The sequence below is a fragment of the Diospyros lotus genome, chromosome 13 (assembly GCF_014633365.1).
Source record: "Diospyros lotus cultivar Yz01 chromosome 13, ASM1463336v1, whole genome shotgun sequence".
NCBI classification, from domain to species: Eukaryota; Viridiplantae; Streptophyta; class Magnoliopsida; order Ericales; family Ebenaceae; genus Diospyros; species Diospyros lotus.
The window spans coordinates 26,858,364-26,878,964 of NC_068350.1; the positions used below are offsets into that span (position 1 = coordinate 26,858,364).

Sequence of the window (20,601 nt, forward strand, 5' to 3'; positions counted from 1 at the left end):
TTATTTTTTTATTTTTGTTTCATATTATATTTATTTTTTTATTTCTATTCTTATGCAATCTAGATTTGAGATAAAATAATTAATTCATACTTTTTTTTTTTATTATCCTGGAGTGTATGGAGTGTCTGAGTTTTGCTCGATTAATCTCCAGAAGTTAATTACTTTTCCTCTTGATAAATCTTTTAAATAAGTTTGAATACAGATATAATTTATACATGATTGAAATTGATAACACTCCCTTAATATTAATCGTTTCAATCTTTACACGCTGTTCTCCACCCTGTACCTAGTCTTTTTAGGAAGTCAATGAAATTCAAACTTCTAACTGTCTCGTTAATTTTTTTTTTTACTTTCCCGCTGCACTATGAGCGTGTGGGGGACAATTCACACTATTTTTAACTTGAGGGATGGTAAATGCAATTTTCTCTTTATTTATTTGTCCTTCTCGGTTTCATTTGGCGCTTCGCTTACAGTTTCCTTCTCTGGAAGCTTGTTTCCATATTCAGTGCCTAATCCGGGTTCGTGATCGCCATCCCTCAATCGGATTATTTTCTCTCTTTACACGGATAATGATCATTCACTTGTACATATTCCTATGCACCTATCAATGTTAGTTATACGATCGAGCTTGCATCGTACTAGAACGGATTCACTGTTTTGTGAGATAACCAGCTTCTCGTTGCATTTCTCAGTTGATACGCTTTTAGATATTTTCTGGGTTTGGAGTTCTTCTGTCTTCACCGTTTGGCTATGATGATTGGATTGTGACATGAAACTTACGGTTGTTTTCTCAGTTCACTTGGTCTTTTGATGGCCTTGTTATATTTTGGGCTTCGGAGTCTAGTTTTGATGATTTCCGATTTCTAGGGTTTTATTTGAATATGATGGAGTAACAATGGTTGTGTTTGGGTTTTGCCTGTTCAGTTGTCTGTATTTGTGACTTTTTATTTGTACGTGTGGTGGTGTGGGTTGTGAGATAATGCAGATCAGCATTTTTATCTGTTTCTTTACGTCCGCAGATATGATAAATACATACAGAGGAGTTGGCAAAGGTGTTGTTTCATAGGCACAATTAAGAATGAATTGGGCGTTTAAGTAAAGACATGCTATTAATGGCAAAAGATGACAAAAGTGGTCTTCTTCTTGTTTTTATTAATTCCTTTAGGGCTGTTTTTCAGGGAAGAAAAACAGATTACGACTTGTTTTAGGGATATGACGAAGGTTGTATGTTGAAATGCTTATTTTCTGGTTAATTTTGTAGTATTCATCTGTAGTCACTGCAAATTCTTCATGCATTGGAAATAATGAAAAAGCATGCAGGTAAGTTAATCACGGTAATGATTTAATTTAATCTCAATAAGTTGGTGCAAACTGATTTTGTTTCAAATTAAACATGGTTATGTGGCGTTATAGCTTCATGCACATGCTACAATTAAATTGCTACCCCTGTATGGTATAAGAAATGATCTTTACTCTTAAAATTTTATATGTTCACACCTTTCAACTGTCTGGAGAATTTTGATTTGACTTGTAGATTTTCATTACATGTGTTTTTTTTTTATCAAAAGGTAAATAGTATAGATCAAAAAATGTACAAGAGACCACTGGGCATACCCAGGGAAATACAATGGGCAAGCCAAAATTAGTGCCCCAAGGCTAGAGCCTCATATTGGACTAAAACATGAGGATACAAGGTAAACATTGCATTGTATACAAAGGTTTTAATCCTCCTAATGATACACTCCCTCTGGGGACTTACATTTTCAAAAATGAAAAGGTTCCTCGCAGCCCAAACCTGATAAATAGTGCTGGCCAGGGCTATCTTCTTCACCTTACTTTGCCAAGAGGTACCACGGGCCTCCTCCTTAATCCATTTCAGCGCGCTAGCCATCGAGGACATAGATCTTGTGATGCCAAGCCACTCCCTTATGTGTCTCCAAACGGCTGCACTTAATGGGCATTGAAAATAGAGGTGATGGCATGATTCTTCCATTGCTTTGCACAATGGGCATGTTCAGTCAATCTCCAGATAAACCAGCTTGTTCCTAGTTAGGATGCTGGATTTGGCACACAGCCATAGCATGAATGCATGCTTGGGAATGAGGCAGGGGTTCCAAACAACTTTGGCCCACACTTTCTTCTGCCTTTAGGCCGAAAGAACTCGTAAGCTGCATGAACATTGATGCATGATCCACAGACCCATGTCGCAAGAAGGTTGGTAGCTACCGCCTCCGAGCCTTGACCTTGGTAAAGGGAGTCTCTAATAGATAAGAGCTTCTTGAGCAAGGGAGAGTCCTCTTTATGGGTGGGCCTCCCTAGATAGATACGGAGGATAAAAATTCATGGTGGATCCACCTCATCCAAGGGGTGCTTTTCTTCTGATGTATGTTCCAAAGGACTTTCGCAAGGAGGGCCATGTTCCAGCACTTTAAGTCTTTTAGACCCAACCCTCCTTCACTCCTCAGAAGACAAATATCCCTCCATGGGACAAACGCGAATTTGGAATTCTAGAGAAATGACCTGCATAGCTTGCGAACCTTGTCAATGACAACGGTTGGAATTGGAAGGATGGCAAGCCAAAAGCAAGCAACCCCTTGAAGGACTGCTCTGATGAGCTCTAGACGGCCCGCAAATGAAAGGGATGATGCGTTCCAAGCTTTAATACTCTCTGCGATCTTGTCCACAAGTAGATCGTAATGAATGACCCTTAGCTTGGTTGTTGCCAATGGAATACCAAGATACCTAAAGGGCATAATCCTAGTGGAAAAATTTGTCATTGCACAAATCTCTTGAAGCTCCTGAGCTTCGATACCCACCGCAAAAATACTAGATTTAAGGGCGTTGGCATTAAGACCCGATTTAGCTCCAAAATCCTTGAGGTAATCCATAATAATTTTGATGGAAGTAAAGTCTCCTTTGGCCAATAACATTAGATCATCGGCAAAAGCCAAATGAGTTAGTAGTCCCAAGTTGCTACATTTGGGGTGGCAGTTGAACTCTGAATCCATCGTAACAGCTTTAAGGCCTCTACTGAAATACCCAAGGCAAATCACAAACAAGAATGGGGATAAAGGGTCTCCTTGACGCATGCCTCTCTTACCTTTAAAAAAACCAGCCATGCTGCCATTAATACAAATGGAATATGAAGGTGTCGAGATATACTCCTGCATCCATCGAACAAATAAAAGGGGGAAACCCAGCCCGTCTAAAACTTGCTCAAGGAAACTCCAGCTAACTGAGTCATATGCTTTTCGGAGATCCATTTTGATGAGACACCTTGGGGAAACTCTCTTCCTAGCATATTTCCTCAATAGCTCCTGTGCAAGATGCACATTTTCTGCCATGCTACGCCCTTAAGGCTGACTGGGCTCGATCAATTATGGAGTCGACGAAGGGGGCCAATCTAGAAGCCAACACCTTCGAAATCACTTTATAAATGACATTGCAGCATGCAATGGGCCGATAGTCCCCAACTGAGGATGCATGATTAGACTTAGGAATCATAATCAGGGTAGAGTGATTGATTTGCTTGAGCAGCTTGCCTATTGAAAAGAATTCTTGGAATGCTTGACATAACCGATCCCCCACAATGTGCCAAGCCCTTTTGAAAAAGCAAGAAGAAAACCCATCTGGCCCTGGGGCCTTGTCCTCCCCTGTGCTAAAAAGGGCATCTTTTATCTCTTGGTTGTTGATGCATCTGATTAGACTGGATGCTTGATCAAACGGGACTCTAGGCCCCAAGCTTTGGATATCTGGGTCAATCAGCTCACAAGAGACTTCTGTTCCCAACAGATTCTTGTAGAACCTTACAAACTTCTCCGCAACTTGACTGCAAGATGTGGTAAGTGACTCTTCCTCTCTGTAGACCAAAGCAATGAGGTTAATCACTGTCCCTATATTTGATGCTTCATGACATTTTTTGTTTTGTTCATGCTCAAGACTGATATGAACTATGAAGAGTAGAATTGGTGATGATACTGGAAGATGTAGAAAAAGATAAAAAAAACTTTTAAGGGAAACCATCATGAAATAAAAAACTAGAGTACGGTGCAGAGTGAATGTAGCCTTTCGTAATTTTCCTTCTTTATCCTTATGGTCAATTAAAAGAGAGTATAGGAGTACATTTTTCAAAAAAAAGAAAAAGAAAAAAAGAAGGGATTAAAGGAGTATAAGTTATTATTTGACTATGGGGTTAACGTGGTGGTAATCTAGCATAGGTCACAGAACTGTATCTTCTAATAATTTCCCTAAATTTATTTACATATTTTGCTCCTATGGCATGAGTAGTTTACTGAATTGCAGGTTTATTATAGTTTTCATCTATTATTTGGATTACAGGATGGGGAAAGGGAGAAGAACGAAGAACTTCATACCTAGTGGAAGTGCAGCTCCTGCTCCAACTCAGGCAACAAGCCATGTAAAACAAAGAGGTTTGGCGAAGAGTCACCTTGGTGGTGTCATATTTGGCTGCACTAACAGCACAATAAAAGAATGTTTTTCCAAACAACTCTTTGGTCAGTTATCTATATGACGCAATTGCAAATTATATTTGTTATTTATGCTTTTCTTTTTTCTTTTTGCACTAGGTATTTTTTATCTCACGTTCACTTAAACTTTAAATTCTACCATGATTTGGTTAGTTTAGGGGTGTGCCTCTATTACATGTGTATATCGTATTGTTCTTTCTTTTATGAATTTATTTTTTCATTCAGTAATATGATTATTGCTAAAGCAAGATAGAACAACAATCTTGAGAAGCTGAAGAGTCCTAGGAGATGATGTGGCTTATTCATTTCATAAAAAGGATGAACCTTATTTCTCTGTATTTGCTTGCTCTTTTTCATGCAAAATCTAATGTAAATGTTTCAAAATTTAACAGGCTTACCAGCTGGACACTATTCGTACATAAAGAACATTCATGCAGGCCAACCGTTGTTTTTGTTCAACTATAGTGATAGACAACTTCATGGAATCTTCGCGGCTGCTAGTTCAGGCCAAATGAATATTAATCCATATGCATGGACCATAGATGGTGAAGAGAGAACTCAATATCCTGCTCAGGTATAAGATTCTCTTCCAGTGTTTTGGTTGCATGAGTTTTGTGGTTCTGTTTTCAAAAATGCTATATTATGATCCATCAAAGGATTTGTACTAATATGTTGTTTCTATCACAAGGTTCAAATTCGTGTCCGGTTACTGTGCCATCCGCTGTCTGAAGAACAATTTAAGCCTGCAATTAGTCAGAACTACTACAATGAACGCCATTTCTTGTTTGAGCTAGACCATGCTCAAACAAGTAAGTTGATATCCTTGCTATCATCTCAGCCTATTGCCCCAAGTACTTTTTTTCCTGAGGATTCAACAAGGAGAGCTCTACTCCAAACTGTACCCTCAAATGATAGGAGAAAAGATATTGAAGCTTTGAACCCACCAGACTTAAAGATTGATTTTCCTGAGCTGCACTATTCCATTGGGTTGGGCTCTTCAGATATTGCCACATGCTTAGATGCTGATGACAAACATTTGAAAAATTTCTTAGATGACCCAGTGACGAAGAAAGAGGAGACCCTTCTAGATGTGAAACAAAAAGAATCAACTCTTAATCAGGAGTGCTTGGACCTGCCTTCAACTAGTGTTGAAGATGCCACTCCTGTAAATAATGTGGACCCAAGGCATAATGATACCATGGAGGCACAGATAAATTCAGAAAAAAAGAACGAAGAAAGCATTGTTGACTCATTTGATTATCCTTCTGTCATAACTCAGGTACTTGTTCATATCATTGTTATACAACTCTTAAGTCTTAACTTCCCATAGTAGCATTTCTGTTATATTTTATTTCATTATAAGTATTCTCTTATTTCTGTTCACTTTTGCAGTTAATGCAAGGAGTGGAAGCATTGAAGGGTCTTAACAAAGAGAAAAATGATAAGCTGAGTTGCCTAGAGCATAAGCTGGTATATCCTGTTAATTCATAGATTTTGAACTATTCTATTGCTCCCTTATATCCTTTTCGTTTTTGGTTTGTACTGATGGGAAATTTAGGGGGTTGGGGGGGGGGGGGGGGGGTGTGGGGGAGAAACACCAGAATGTTGGTGGAAAACATCATATTTGAGTACGGAAAATTTTTTAGAATCAAGGGAAGTTTAACTTGCATGACATGTGACATGAAACCAAGAAAAGTGGAGTGAGAAAGTATTTTGAGGATACTGGAGAAAAGACAGTGGCTAGTAGTCCAGCAAGGTACATAATTCAAAACACATGGGTAAGACACAATGAAGTACCCATAGTTGTCAAAGGTTCAAGGCACACTTAGGTGCCAGAGTGCTTGGAGCCTAGGCGCAAGGCAAAGGTGGGAGCCTTTTGGACGAGGTGCACATTTAAAAATATATATAAAGATACTTATACACCATTATTTTTAATTTATACCTATAAAGAGATAAATGCAAACTTATGAACTCATAAATAATATATAACCAACACCATTTAACTAAATTATTTGGTGTTTTATTGTTTTATCAAATTTCTTTTAATTTTTTCTGGTTATTACAAAGGAGCAAAAGGTGTGTGCAGTTTAGCACCTAGGCACACACTAGTTGCGTCTTTGACAACTATGGGAGTACCTGACATTGATGCTTAAGAAGCATGCTGACCAAAACTAGGAGTGATCCTTTCCTTCTTTTCCAAACTTAGACATGTCAGTGGAACTTAATTTTTGTAAATGTATTATCTTAAGCACTTGTTCTGCATCCCAAATTAGCTCAAGTTTCTGACACTTGTTCCATAAGTTATATTATGCCCATGTTCTAGTTTTCTTCAATAACTATATATTTTTGTTTTTATTTCCCTCACTATGTAATTAATTTTCAAACTCAGATTTTGAGTTAAGAATGGCATACTTCAAATTTTTAAGGACTTCATTTGGCTTCCTTGTAGATAAAAGCAATGTTGTCAAAACCAGAGTGGACCACCCAAGCCAACCGGTTGAACTGGCAACTGGGCTGGCAGCTGGCTTAGTTATTGAGTAAAAAACTGGCAGTGTCAAGAACCGGCCAGTTGTTGTGAGGATTGGCGGATTGACCAGTGGTTGAACTGGTAGCCAGTAGAGTTGAACTGGTTGAACTGCTAGCTAATCTGGCAGCTTTCAATGGAAATGCCTTGTCATCTTCTTCAGTGTTTGTTGTTTGTCCAAAATACCAGATTTAAAACCCAAAACACTATGTTTCAGGAAAAAAAAATGGAAAAACGGCAGAAAGGAGAACAGCTGCAATGTTTATCTCCAAGATATTCTTCTTCAAGAATGCCACGGGGGCAACAAAGAAGGAGAACACCTGCAAGCTGCAACCTTTTGCCTGAAGTTCTTTATGTTGTTTTTCTTCTTTTTACATCCAATAGCTGCAAGCTTCACCAACCCATAAGGCTTCACCATTGTTGCTCTACAACAATTTGAAAAATCTGAATAGATATGGAAGTTGCAGCTGGGTTTGGTGAAGCTTGAACTCGAAGCTGGGTTTAGTGGTGTTGGGAGGAGAGAGAAATGGAGAAATAGGTGTAGAAAAAATAGCAAAACATAAAATTGCAGAAAAAAATATGCATAGTTTTTATTCCATTGAAATGCTTATTGTTATGCCTAAGCCCAAGTATGATAAAATGGGCCCACGGCCCATTGGACGAATCTATCATGAAGCAAGTTGGGACAGGCTGGATGGCTAAGGAAGGAAGCTGGCCGAGTGAGGGCCACTCGGCAGTAGTTAGGTAGGTCGCATGGCCAAGAGCTGTCCAGCCCCGTGTCGAGTGGGAGACCCTGCTACGATGTCCCATGCCACGCAAGAGATCCTGTCGGGCAGGAGTTGCATGATTGCATGCGTAGGTGAGTGCTACCATGGGTGAGTGAGGTGAGTGCTGCCATGTGCAGGTGACACTTAAAGATAGTTGAGCTGGTAAGCGGGAGCTGCACGATTGCATGCTTAAGTGAGTGCTACCATGGGTGAGTGAGGTGAGTGCTGCCATGTGCAGGTGACACTTAAAGATAGTTGAGCCGGTCAAAGCTTACCTCCAAGATGCCCTCCGAAGATTGCAGATCTCCCTCCACCTATCAATTTCCTCCCTCTCTATAAATAGGAGAGCCATCCTCCTTATTCAGGTACGTTTACTATCGTTGAAATTATAATTCTACTTCGAGCACGAGACTGACTTAAGCATCGGAGGATCTGTGGGTGACTTCACTCGCTCCCCTAACTTGCTTCTTTCTAAGCAGGTCTCTCGTCACCGGGTGTCTTGTCACTAGGTCACATGACAAAGGGTCACTCGCTACTTCATCGAGACTCTTCTGCACTTAAAAATTCATTATTGTATCTTTGCTACAACAATTGACATCGTTTGTGGAAACTCAATCGAAAAGTCACAACACTTGTGGAGATTACGAGTGACTGATTAATTAGCCCTATTAGCTGGCTAAATTATTCTGTTTCTTATTTGCTAAGTTTCCTTATACTGTAAAGCCAATGTGTTTCCTATTTTTGAGCAGAGAATAAATCTCTCTTTATTTAGCTGTAAGTTTCCTAATTAGTAAAGATGTAATTCCCATTTTGGGTTTCCTAATTTTTTATAGGTCTCCCAAGTCAAGATTGTACTCTATGGATCAAAATGATGAAGAAATTATGTTCTTCTTCCCAAATATTTCTACATGGTATCAGAGCCATCCCTAAACTAAACCCTACACACCTGTAAACCATAGTGTGGTTGGAAAAACCAACCTATCTTCGGAGATCATCCTTGGTACATCCATCAACACAAGAGCTGAAGATAATAACATCTTTACCATCACTAGCCACAAGTTGAACGGACAAAACTATCTACAATGGTCCCAATTTGTAATAATGTTCATTTGCTGATAGGGGAAGGATAACTATCTCACGAGAGTTACAAGCCAACCACAGGAGGTAGATCCAAACTTTCGGATGTGGAAATTCAAGAACAACATGGTAATTTCATGGCTTATTAACTCTATGACTAATGAGATTGGTGAAATTTTTTTACTTTATGATACTGCTCATGATATATGAGAAGCTGTTAAGGAGGCTTATTCACATGTTGAAAATACATCTGAGTTATTTGAAATTGAGAGCATACTTGATGATCTGAGGCAGGGAGAGTCTAGTGTTACCCAGTATTTTAATTCATTAGAAAGGTACTGACTGCAATTGGACAAGTATGATAATATTAAGTGGACTTGTCCAAAAGATGCAGCCAAATACAAACATATTGTTGAGAAAAAGAAATTATACAAGTTCCTTATAGGTTTAAACAAAAGCCTAGATGGAGTGCGAGGGAGAATCCTAGGTACTAGACCTTTATCAAGCATTCGGGAGGCTATATTAGAAGTCTGTAGAGAGGAGAGTAGGATGAAAATAATGTTGAGGCCTATTCCTCCTGTTGGAAGATCAGTAGTATCAAACTCAAATCGGAAAGGATTTTCGAATATTTCCTTTTGCTTTTTTTCCTTTTCATAGTTGATTCTTCTTTCAAATTGTTTCCTAGATTAGAGATTTTACAGCTTTCTTAATGTTGTTCTTCCCTTAGCCTATATATTGTTCTCTTCCCTATGGGTTGTAATTATTGGAGAATACAATCCGTGAAATAAATATAGAAATTTCATGGTATCAGAGCTAGGCAGTAAACCCTAGCCGCCCTCTAGGTTTTGGTCCCCCTTGTCATCTAGGTCCCAGCATTAGCCCAAGCCACTGTTGACTCAAACCAAAGACCGTCGTTGCCATAGCCGAGCCCTGCCACCATAGAGGAAAATCACAACAACTGTCACCATCACTGTTATAATTGAGCCCAACCGCTGACGATGCAAGATCCAAATTACTAAAAGAACAGTCATCATTGCTCATGCAACCAAGCTTAGTCGCCGTCGACGCCAAATCTCGATTCCGAAGTAACCGTCTTTGTTGCTTCTAAAATCGATCCAGGTTGTCGTTGTCGTTGTTGGATGCCGCCATTGCCAGCCTGCTGTCGCAACTCAGCCGTTCAGGCCAGCTGTCTACTGTCGACAACCATTCCCGAACGAAACCTATTTTGGTCTCATGGCAGACATACCTCCATCGCCAACCAATTTGGAGTTTGCAGAAGCTTCATCGAAACCATAGCCTAAATCCTAATATGATCATCCTAGCTAGATTTATTCCCTTAGGCCTAAGCCTGCAAGCAACTGACTTTAATCCCTCCATTAAAATCACCCAATGCAAACTCAATTGGTTGAACTTTCGTGAATGGTTTCAGTCGGTTATTCTAGTAATTAAAGGGAAGGGGAAGATGAGCTACTTGACGGGCGAAACTCCAGCTCCACCTGCAACTGATCCTACATACAAGACATGGGAGGCTGAAAATTCCATCCTTATGGCTGAAGGGAATCACTAGTACAGTTGTATAGGAAAAAATAATTTTTTTACCGTGTATCAAATACACACAGCGAAATATAATATACACGCCATACATAGCTTGGGTATTTAAGTAATACGCATATTCAACAATTGAATACATAAATAAATCTCATACCTACTGTCCGATGAATGGATGAAATACAAAATCGATTTCTGTATTGAGATAGAGTCTACCTCAAGATGTGGTGGTCCTATCGGACCACATCTAGTATGCAGTAGGGTATCGTTTTGGTCACCTCTTCTTGTGCTAGACACAGAGGATCTACGTATCACCGGTGCCTGTGTCTCAAAATTATACGCGTAATAATTGCGCGTACAATTTCTATGATGTTTTCAAAGGAAGAAGAAAGAAGAAGAAATGAAGCATAATCAAGAGTGAGAGAGAATAGAGGGGGGCTGAGGCTCTGCCCCTTTATTTATTTCTTTTTTCTTTCCCCTCCTTTTTTCTTCTTCTCCCAATTCAATCTCTTTTGAAATCCGCAGCCCTCCCCCACCTCCAATAATTTCAATTCAATCAACCAATTTCACTATGCGCTTTCATTATGTACTATGCATTATGCTTCCGCCGCCTCTTACTATGCAATCAATAATTGGTTTCACATTATGCACTATGCATTATTACTATGTACTATGTACTATGCATTTCAACTATGCATTATGCACTATTGGGAGGGGGGCAATGGTTAACTTTTGACCAATCAATTCCAGAGACATTTAGGGTACACAATGTCAGTACCAAATGCAATACTATATGATATGTGACTTTTTAGGTTTACTACCCGCTAGCAATCAGAGAACACCGAAACCCTTTTCGGTATCGGTCAATCCCTTAACCCATTACTGGAATTTCTCCAAATCCCAACGACGTTCCGAGAGTTCTTGAATAACACCTAGCAGCAGTTCGAAACAATATGGGTGGCAATGAAGTCTCACTTTAAGTGAACCTATTACAGTTGACGATTTCCGTATGTTATAATCCTTCCATCACCTAATGTCCCGATTGAGCGAGAGCTGTGAAGTGACAAACTCACAAACTCAGTAACTATGTGTTAGACCTTATTAATGTGACTAGATGACACCTTAAGAAACACATTTCCTGACTTTCAATCTGCCTTGGCTAGGGATTGTCCCGTCACATCAATAGTAGATCATGTTAGAATTATTAGTATAATTGTAATTATTATATGTGTATTTTATTTGTAATTATGTTAAGTCCATAGATGTTTAAGGCCTGTTATGCCTATTATAAATAACAAGATAAGAGAGGTTAATCTCTCATAATTATTTTCTCATATGGTATCAGAGCCAGGAGTGAGAAAAAACCTTAGCCGTCGCTGTGTATCTTTTTCTAGCGACTATCAAACCCTAGCCGTTACCATTACCGTCACTGCCCATACCAGAACCCCACTGTCTGGCCATCACTTGATAACACCGCCACCACCATAGGGTTCGCGGCCACCAGATCGGCCGACCGCTGAAGAATCGCCGCTGTCGGACCACCCACGCGCCCCCACACGCTGCCTTTGCCTCCACGCGCCGGCGTGTGATGGCTCTTCCGCCAGTCGTTTTTCTTTGGCTTCTCCAAATCTAACCTCTGACAACCCCTAAAGCTACTTCGGTGTCCAAGTCCTCGCCATGTTTGATCTCAATGACGCGGTTTCTGCTGGTGCTACTCCCACTCCGATTTCTGCCATTGTCCCTACTGCCTCTCAATCCTTTACTGTCTCTAATCTTGGGACGACCAATATTACCACTGTCAAGTTGATAGGATCTGCCAATTATCTCTCATGGGCAGCCTTTGTCAAAATGTGGTTCAAAAGACAAGGCCAAACAAATTATCTTACCATAAAGGCTGAAAGTGTGCTAGAAGCTAATCGGGTTAGATGGGAACAAGTTGATGCCCAGTTATGTAGCCTCCTATGGCAGTCTATTGATCCGTCCATCATGCAGCTTTTTCACCCATTTGAAACTTGTGTTGATGTGTGGAAGGAAGCTGAAGAGTGTTACACAAACGACATCCAACATTTGTAAATTGTCGTCTCTAATATCAATAATCTCAAGGAGGAGTCGTCTATGGAATCTTATCTGGGGCAGGTTCGGGCTCTCATGCAAGAATTTGATGCTCTTCTTTCTCTTATTACGACCTGCACCGAACAAATTGCTCAATGAGAGAAGTTTTTTATAGTTCTTGTTCTCTTCGGCCTGAAACCAAAATTTGATGCTATCAGGTATCAAATTTTGACCAGTTCCGCTAGTCCTACCATGAAGGACTCTTTTAAACGATTGTTGAATATGATAGGTGCGCATGGTATGTCTTCTTCTCATGGTATGTCTTCTTCTCATGTTGTTCTTCCAACCGAATCTTCAGCTCGTGTCTCAAGCTTCCATCGTAGGAGGAACTAGAGGACGCAATAATGGTCGCCCACGTCCACAATGTACCTTTTGTAAGAAACTGGGTCATCTTGAGGACAAATGTTGGAAGAAACATGATCGGCTAGCTGCTCTACCTGCATCATCCATCGGTGCAGCTCATGTATTTCAGAGCGATCATAGTCTTGCTCAATCTCCACCAAGTTCGCAATTGGTACCTATGTCTGCAGCTGAGTATGATGCCTTCCTGAAGTTCTAGGCCACCCAGCAGTCTCATCCTAGTAATCCCATTGTTTGTGTTGCTCAAGGCTCATTTGTTACTCCTTAGATTATAGATTCTGACACCGCTGACCATATGTGTGGTAATGAACTTCTTTTCTCCTCACTTACTTATTCTGACACCTTGCCTACTGTTACCTTGGCTAATGGTACCAAAATTGCAGTTAAAAGGATTGACCAAATCACACCCACCTTGTCTTTCTCATTAAATTATGTTTTTTATGTTCCTGATAGTCCTTTTAATTTGATTTCAGTTAGCCAACTCACTAAAACCCTTAATTGTTCTGTTATTTTTACTCGTACCTCTGTTTGTGTTCAGGACCAGAGTACGGGGCAGATGATTGGTTTCGGACGTGAGTCACAGGGTCACTATCATCTTGCTGTGCCTAGTTCGTTAGTAGCTTGCACTAGTGTCGCTTCTCCAGATCTTCTCCACTATCGTCTTGGTCATCCTAGCCTCTCCAAATTGAAAAAATTAGTTCCTAATTTGTCGTCATTGTCCATGTTTAATTGTGAGTCGTGTCAGCGTGGTAAACACGCTCATAATTCTTTTTCTCGTCGAGTCCATAATAAGCCTGAGGCTCCCTTTTCCCTTATCCACTTTGATGTTTGGGGGTCTAGTCGCGTCAATTCTACTCTTGGTCTTTTATATTTCGTTACTTTCATTGATGACTTTTCTCATTGCACTTGCTTGTTTCTTATGAAGAGTCGGTTCGAGTTGTTTTCTATCGTTTAGACATTTATTGCTGAAATAAAAACACAGTTTGAAGTTTCTATACGTGTCTTATGTAGTGATAATGCTTTTGAGTATTTTTCTTCTCAATTTACTACCTTTATGACTGCTAACGTCATCTTGCATCAATCCTTTTGTCCTTACACACCTCAACAAAATTGTGTTGCTGAGCGTAAGAATCGCCATCTTATTGAGACTACACGGACGCTCCTTTTACATGCCAATCTTCCCACCAAATTTTGGGGCGATGCTGTTCTAACTGCATGTTATTTAATCAATCGCATACTATCTTCAGCGTTGTAGGACCAAATTCCTCATTCCCTTTTGTTCCCTACACAACCATTTTATTCTGTTCCTCTTCGTGTTTTTGGCTGTATCTGTTTTGCGTATTTTTTTTCACTTGGACAGGATAAGCTTGCTATAAAATCTCTTAAGTGTATCTTCCTCAGTTATTCCTGGTTGTAGAAAGGCTATGAGTGTTACTCTCCTGAGCTGAATCGCTATCTTTTGTCTGTTGATGTCACATTCTTTGAACAACAGTCTTTCTTTTTGGTTGCTCAACCTAATTCATAGTCTTTATTAGGTTTTGGCTGTTCCTTTTTCTTTTCTTTCATTATCCTCATCAGGTTCGTCTATCTCCTTTGTGGCGCCCACCGTGGTGCCAACCCTACCATTTTCCGGTTCACCTTCCACGGTTCCTCCACTTCTTACATATCACCGTCATCCTCATCCCACTACCGGCGCCAACATTCCTCTAGCCCAAGACTCTCCTGACTCACTCTCTCCGTCTGTGGTCCCTTTTGCTCCGAATCTTGAGCCTGACAATCTCCTTGTTGCTCTTCATAAAGGTACATAGTCTACTCGTAATCCCTATCCTATTTATAACTTTTTATGCTATAACCGTTTGTATCCTTCTTATAGTGCCTTTCCTCTGTTTCTATTCCTAAAACCCTAGGTGAAGCTCTATCCCATCCTGGTTGGTGCCAGGCTATGTTAGATGAGATTAACGCCTTACATTTGAATGGTACTTGGGATTTGGTGCCTTTACCACTAGGAAAGACTCTCGTTGGTTGCCGGTGGGTATTTACTCCCAAAATGGGTCCTGATGGCAAGGTGGAATGTCTTAAGGCCCGCTTGGTTGCCAAAGGCTTTACACAGATTTATGGGCTAGATTACAGTGATACCTTCTCTCTTGTTGCGAAAATGGCCTTTGTTCGTCTCTTTCTCTCTCTGGATGCCACGCATCATTGGTCACTCTATTAGCTCGATATTAAAAATGCCTTTCTTCATGGTGGTTTGCAGGAAGAGGTATATATGGAGCAACCAATTGGTTTTGTTGCTTAGAGGGAGTCTAATGTAGTCTGCAAACTCAAGAAGTCTCTCTGTGATCTGAAACAATCTCCATGAGTGTGGTTTGACAGGTTCAACACTGTGGTTCAAGCCTTTGGTTTCACTCGTGAAGCTGATCATTCAGTTTTCTATCGTCATTCTTCTTCCTTATGTATCTACCTTGTTATTTATGTAGATGACATTGTTATTATAGGGAGTGATCAGGTTGGAATACAGAAGCTGAAGAAATATCTACTTCAGCACTTTCAGACCAAAGACCTAGGCCGACTTCCGTATTTCTTGGGTATTGAAGTTGCTCAGTCAGGAGATGGTATCTCAATTTCTTAGAGGTCCTTGACATCTTAGAAGAAACTAATATGGTGAACTACAAATCAGTTGACACCCCAATGGATCTGAATGTCCGACTCTTGCTGGGACAAGGGGAGCTTTATTCAGATCCTGGAAGGTATAGGAGACTGGTAGGCAAGTTGAACTATCTCACAGTCACTCGTCATAACATTGCTTTTGCTGTGAGTGTAGTTAGTCAATTCCTCAGTTCTCTATGTGATTCTCACTGGGATGCTGTTATCTGGATTCTTAGATATATCAAAAGAGCGCCAGGGTAAAGGGTCACTCTATGAGAATAAGGGACACATAGATATTTGTTGTTATGCAGATGCAAATTGGGCATGATCTCCTTTTGATCGTCGGTCAATCTCTGAGTATTGTGTTCTTGTAGGAGGAAATCTGGTTTATTGGAAAAGTAAGAAACATAATGTACTAGCTAGATCTAGTGCAAAGACAGAGTATTGGGCTATGGCTAATGCAACTTGTGAGCTCATTTGGCTTAAATAATTTTCGCAGGAACTCAAGTTTTGTGAAGCGTTCCCTATGAAGCTTGTTTGTGATAATCAGACTGCCTTACACATTGCTTTCAATCCAGTTTTCCATGAGCGGATTAAGCATATTGAAATTGACTGTTATTTTATTAGAGAAAAGCTGGTTAAATGTGTAATTGTTATAGAGTTTGTTAACTCCAATGATTAACTTGAAGATGTCTTCACCAAATCTCTAAAGTCTTCACCAAATCTCTAAAAGATCTTCGAGTGGAATATATTTGTAGCAACCTTGGTGCATATGATATCTATGCTCCAGCTTGAAGGGAAGTGTTAGAATTATTAGTATAATTGTAATTATTATGTGTGTGTATTTTATTTGTAATTAGGTTAAGCCCATAGATGTTTAAGGCCCGTTATACTTATTATAAATAACAAGCTAAAAGAGATTAATCTTTTAGATTTTTCTCTCATAATTATTTTCTCATAGATCACATAGGACGTTCACCCCTATCAAATACCGATAAGCGCGACATATCCTATTTCCAACACTTGTCTCTATACACTAGCAATACAGAATCACATAGATGAACGTTCTCACCTCCCAATTGGATGGTTCGGCTCATTAGTAAATCCCGCACACCAATACACAAAACAACTGTGCCGGTTCAAGTTTAAAGATCAACAAACCATCGCAATTTGATGACATGACCATTATTCACCATGCCATGTGGTCAGTCATTGGTGTCACATTTGATTGATCGTTTCCAACGACCACCCACAGGTTTACTAGTGACATCTCATATCATATGACGCGTGACACATCATCCTTTCATTAGTATATCATACTGAACGAGATAGTAACCCCTGTGCTAGTCCATACTCGATTAATCAGAGTCTATCCAAAGAATCTAAGGACTAGGAATAGTTTAAGGTATTCTATTATCAGAGAATCTTGTCACGCAATCTCAACACCTTGAGAATAAGATTTTCACATAGAAGATTTAGGGACTCATTCATATAAATGATTAGAGAAAATAGGAATGAAGAAAACCTTGTCTTTTATAGATTTATACAAAAATACAATTAATGCATTAAAACAAGCCCATTGGATGTCATTCAAATCTAACATCAGGGCACACAACACTAACAATGGCTTTGCTGATCAACTCCGTGGATCCAAAGATCAGGAGGACGTACCTGTTTTACAATACAACCCACGAGATTTGGACAACGGTTTAAGAGATGTATTATGATCTCCAAAACTCTGTTCAGTGCTTCGAAATTTGATCTACCCTTCGTAACACTTGGTAAGGAAATAGGTCAGTCATTGAATATTTTAACATTTTAATGAGTTATGGCAAGAAATGGATTTATTCTATGCCATTAAATGGAAGTGTTTCGAAGATGATATTCTGTATAACCAAATGTTGGAGAAAGAAAGGGTGTTTGATTTTCTTCAAGGGCTTAACAAAGAACTCGATGAAGTCAGAGGGTGTATTCTTGTGATAAAACCATTGCCCTCACTCAAAGAAGCATTTTCCATGGTAAGAAGGGAAGAAAGTCGAAGGAGAGTGATCTTGGATTTAAGTTGTGGGGGGAGGGGGGGAGACCCAACTAGGTTCTGCCCTAGTCACAAACCAAAGAGAAGTGAGCAACCATTCCTGAACACAAGGCTCAAAAGAGAACGAATCTTGGTGTGGCCACTGCCACAAGCCCTCCCTAGTCACAAACCAAAGAGATGTGACCAACCATTCCTGACCACAAGGCTCGAAAGAGAACAAATCTTGGTGTGACCACTACCACAAGCCCTACCACACCAAAGAGACCTGCTAGCACCTTCATGGGAAACTTGCATATTAGAAATCCCAGAAACCAACCTAAGCAACATGCTATTGCTCATGTAGCAAAGTCTACCTCAGACCAAAAGAGGTCGGTTGTAGCCTCGTTCATCATTGAGCAAATGGAAATCTTAAAGAACCTGCTATCACAGTATAGATCTGAATCTCCTAGGCCTACCACCTCTGCTGCCAATGTCACACCAAAAGGTAACTCTCAGTCATCGTTTTTTTTTTTTTCAAAACAGGTCTCTAGCAGTGAATGGATTGTTGATTCAGGGGCTTTTGACCACATGATTAGGTCATCCACTTTTTTCTCTTCATATCGTCTATGTGATGGGGATGTAAAAATTACTGTGGTTGATGGGAGCTCTTCGGTTGATGCTGGTATTGGAAATCTGAATTTGTTTGGGCTAAAGCTTGAATCTGTCCTTCCTGTCTCGAATTTACAATATAATCTCATTTCTACCAACAAGCTTACTAAGGATCAAAACAGTGCAGTAACTTTTTTTCCTACTCATTGTGAATTTTAGGATTTGTCTACGAGGACAATGATTGACAATGCTGAGGAACAAAATAGTCTCTACTATTTCACCACTTCTCCTTCATGATCGGGTCCATTCAAGAAACTCTCTTTATCCACTGTTTTTGATTTTAATGTTTTCCTTTGGCATAATCGTATTGGTTATCTAAACTTTACTTATTTGAAGAACTTGTACCCATATTTATTTCTTAATAAAGATGTTTCATCTTTCACTTGTGGTCACTGTATTTTTGCTAAACAATCTCGCAAACATCATCCAACCCACTCTTGCCATGCCTCCAAACCCTTTCATCTCATTCACAGTGACATTTGGGGGCCAACTCGTGTGCCAAACATTATTGTAGCTCGCTGGTTCATTACCTTAATAGATGACCATATCTGTGTGTGTTAGACTTATCTCCTGAAAGAAAAATCTGAAACCAGCACCATTTTCAAGCAATTCCATAAACTTGCTATCAATTTATTTCAGTTATCTATTCAAATTCTCCATTATGACAATGGGAAGGAGTACTTCACCCATGAATTAAATGCCTACCTTACTGAACATGACATTCTTCATCAGAGCTTTTGTTCACTACTAATATTCCAAACCATTTTTGTGGGGAAGCTGTGCTCACTGCTACTTATCTTATCTATCGAACTCCTTCCAAAACCCTTCAATTTCTACCTCATCTTCGTTGTTTAAGCCAAGAGTTTCCTTAAGTTTGTCTCCTCGATTCCCTTCCACCTAAAATATTTGGGTGCATTTGTTTATAATCCCAGTCCTACTCGTGGTAAACTTGATTCTATGACTTATAAATGCATCTTCCTTGGCTACTCTCTCACTCAAAAAGGGTACAAGTGCTACTGTCCTAATTCTAGACAACTCTACATTTCCTACGATACTACATTTTTGGAAAATCAACCCTTCTTCCCCAATGCTTCTCTTCAGAGGGAGAACTTAGCCGAAGATCATCATTGGGATCCATCTATCTCCCTTCCAATTTCTCTTCCGTTGCCTAATCCCATATACCACGACCTCTCTGTCCAACAATTTGAAACTAATCCCAGAATGGTGATTGGTCAAGGGGGAGAAGTTGGAAAATCGTCTAAAGAGAGTTATTAGTCTATTCTAGGAGACCACAAGTTACTCAACAAAGCATACCATTGGACCTGGAGTCAAATCTAGTGGAAAACATACAGGTTGGGGAAGGTAAGTGTATAGTTGATGATCTTTACATGCCTACTAACCTAAGAAAAGGAGTAAGGTCTTGTACTCAATACCCCATATCTAGCTATCTTACTTTAAGCTTTCCTCGAAATTTAGGGCATTCACTTCAAGACTAGACCATGTAAAGATTCCTAACAATGTTCATGAAGCCCTTCAAGATCAGAAGTGGAAGGCAGCTGTAATGGAGGAAATGACAGCTCTAAATGGGAACAAGACTTAGGATATTGTTCCACTTCTCGATGGGAAGAAGGCCGTGGGATGTAAGTGGATCTTTACCATAAAACTGAATGTTGATGGAAATATAGACAGATACAGGGCAATACTGGTTGTTCAGGGGTCCTATGATACAGATTACGAGGAAACATTTGCTCATGTTTCCAAGTTGAATTCTATTAGTCATTATCCCTCTTGCTGCCAATCTAGATTGGGATTTACACCAGATGGATGTAAAGAATGCATTTCTGAATGAAAACTTGGAAGAAGAGGTATATATGAGACTCCCTCCTGGGTTTGAAGAGGATGGAGTAGGCATGGTGTGTAAATTGAGGAAGTCCTTGTATGGATTGAAGCAATCTCCCAGAGTATGGTTGACTCGATTCAGTACAACTATGAAGCAATTCAGTTACACACTCAGACTCAAGCGGACTATGCTCTCTTTGTAAAAAGGTTTAAAAATGAGAAAATGACCATTCTTATCGTCTATTTAGATGATATGGTAATTACTGGGGATGAACATAAGAAATCATCAGGCTCAAAAATTAGTTGTAGGCAGAATTCAAAGTAAAAGATCTCGGGCACCTATAATACTTTCTTGGGATGGAAATTACTAGGAATAAAAATGGCATCTTTATTTCCCAAAAGAAGTACACATTGGATCTACTGAAAGAGATAGGGAAATTGGGATGCAAACTTGCAGGGACCCTCCTAGATTGAAATTGGAAGCATAAAATTACCGAAGATGATCCACCAGTTGAAAGAGACATATATCAACGTCTTGTGGGGAAATTGATTTACTTA

General features: G+C 39.7%; 1 protein-coding gene across 1 annotated transcript in view; it reads left to right on the forward strand.

Moving 5' to 3' along the window:
- The first annotated feature begins 470 nt into the window (after positions 1 to 470).
- Positions 471 to 20,601, forward strand: part of LOC127788278 (uncharacterized) — a 28,889-nt gene continuing 8,758 nt past the window's right edge. The window contains 5 exon segments of the mRNA XM_052316402.1: positions 471 to 609; positions 4,339 to 4,514; positions 4,880 to 5,061; positions 5,176 to 5,766; positions 5,880 to 5,957. Coding sequence (XP_052172362.1) covers positions 596 to 609; positions 4,339 to 4,514; positions 4,880 to 5,061; positions 5,176 to 5,766; positions 5,880 to 5,957 — 1,041 coding nt within the window. The 5' untranslated portion in view covers positions 471 to 595.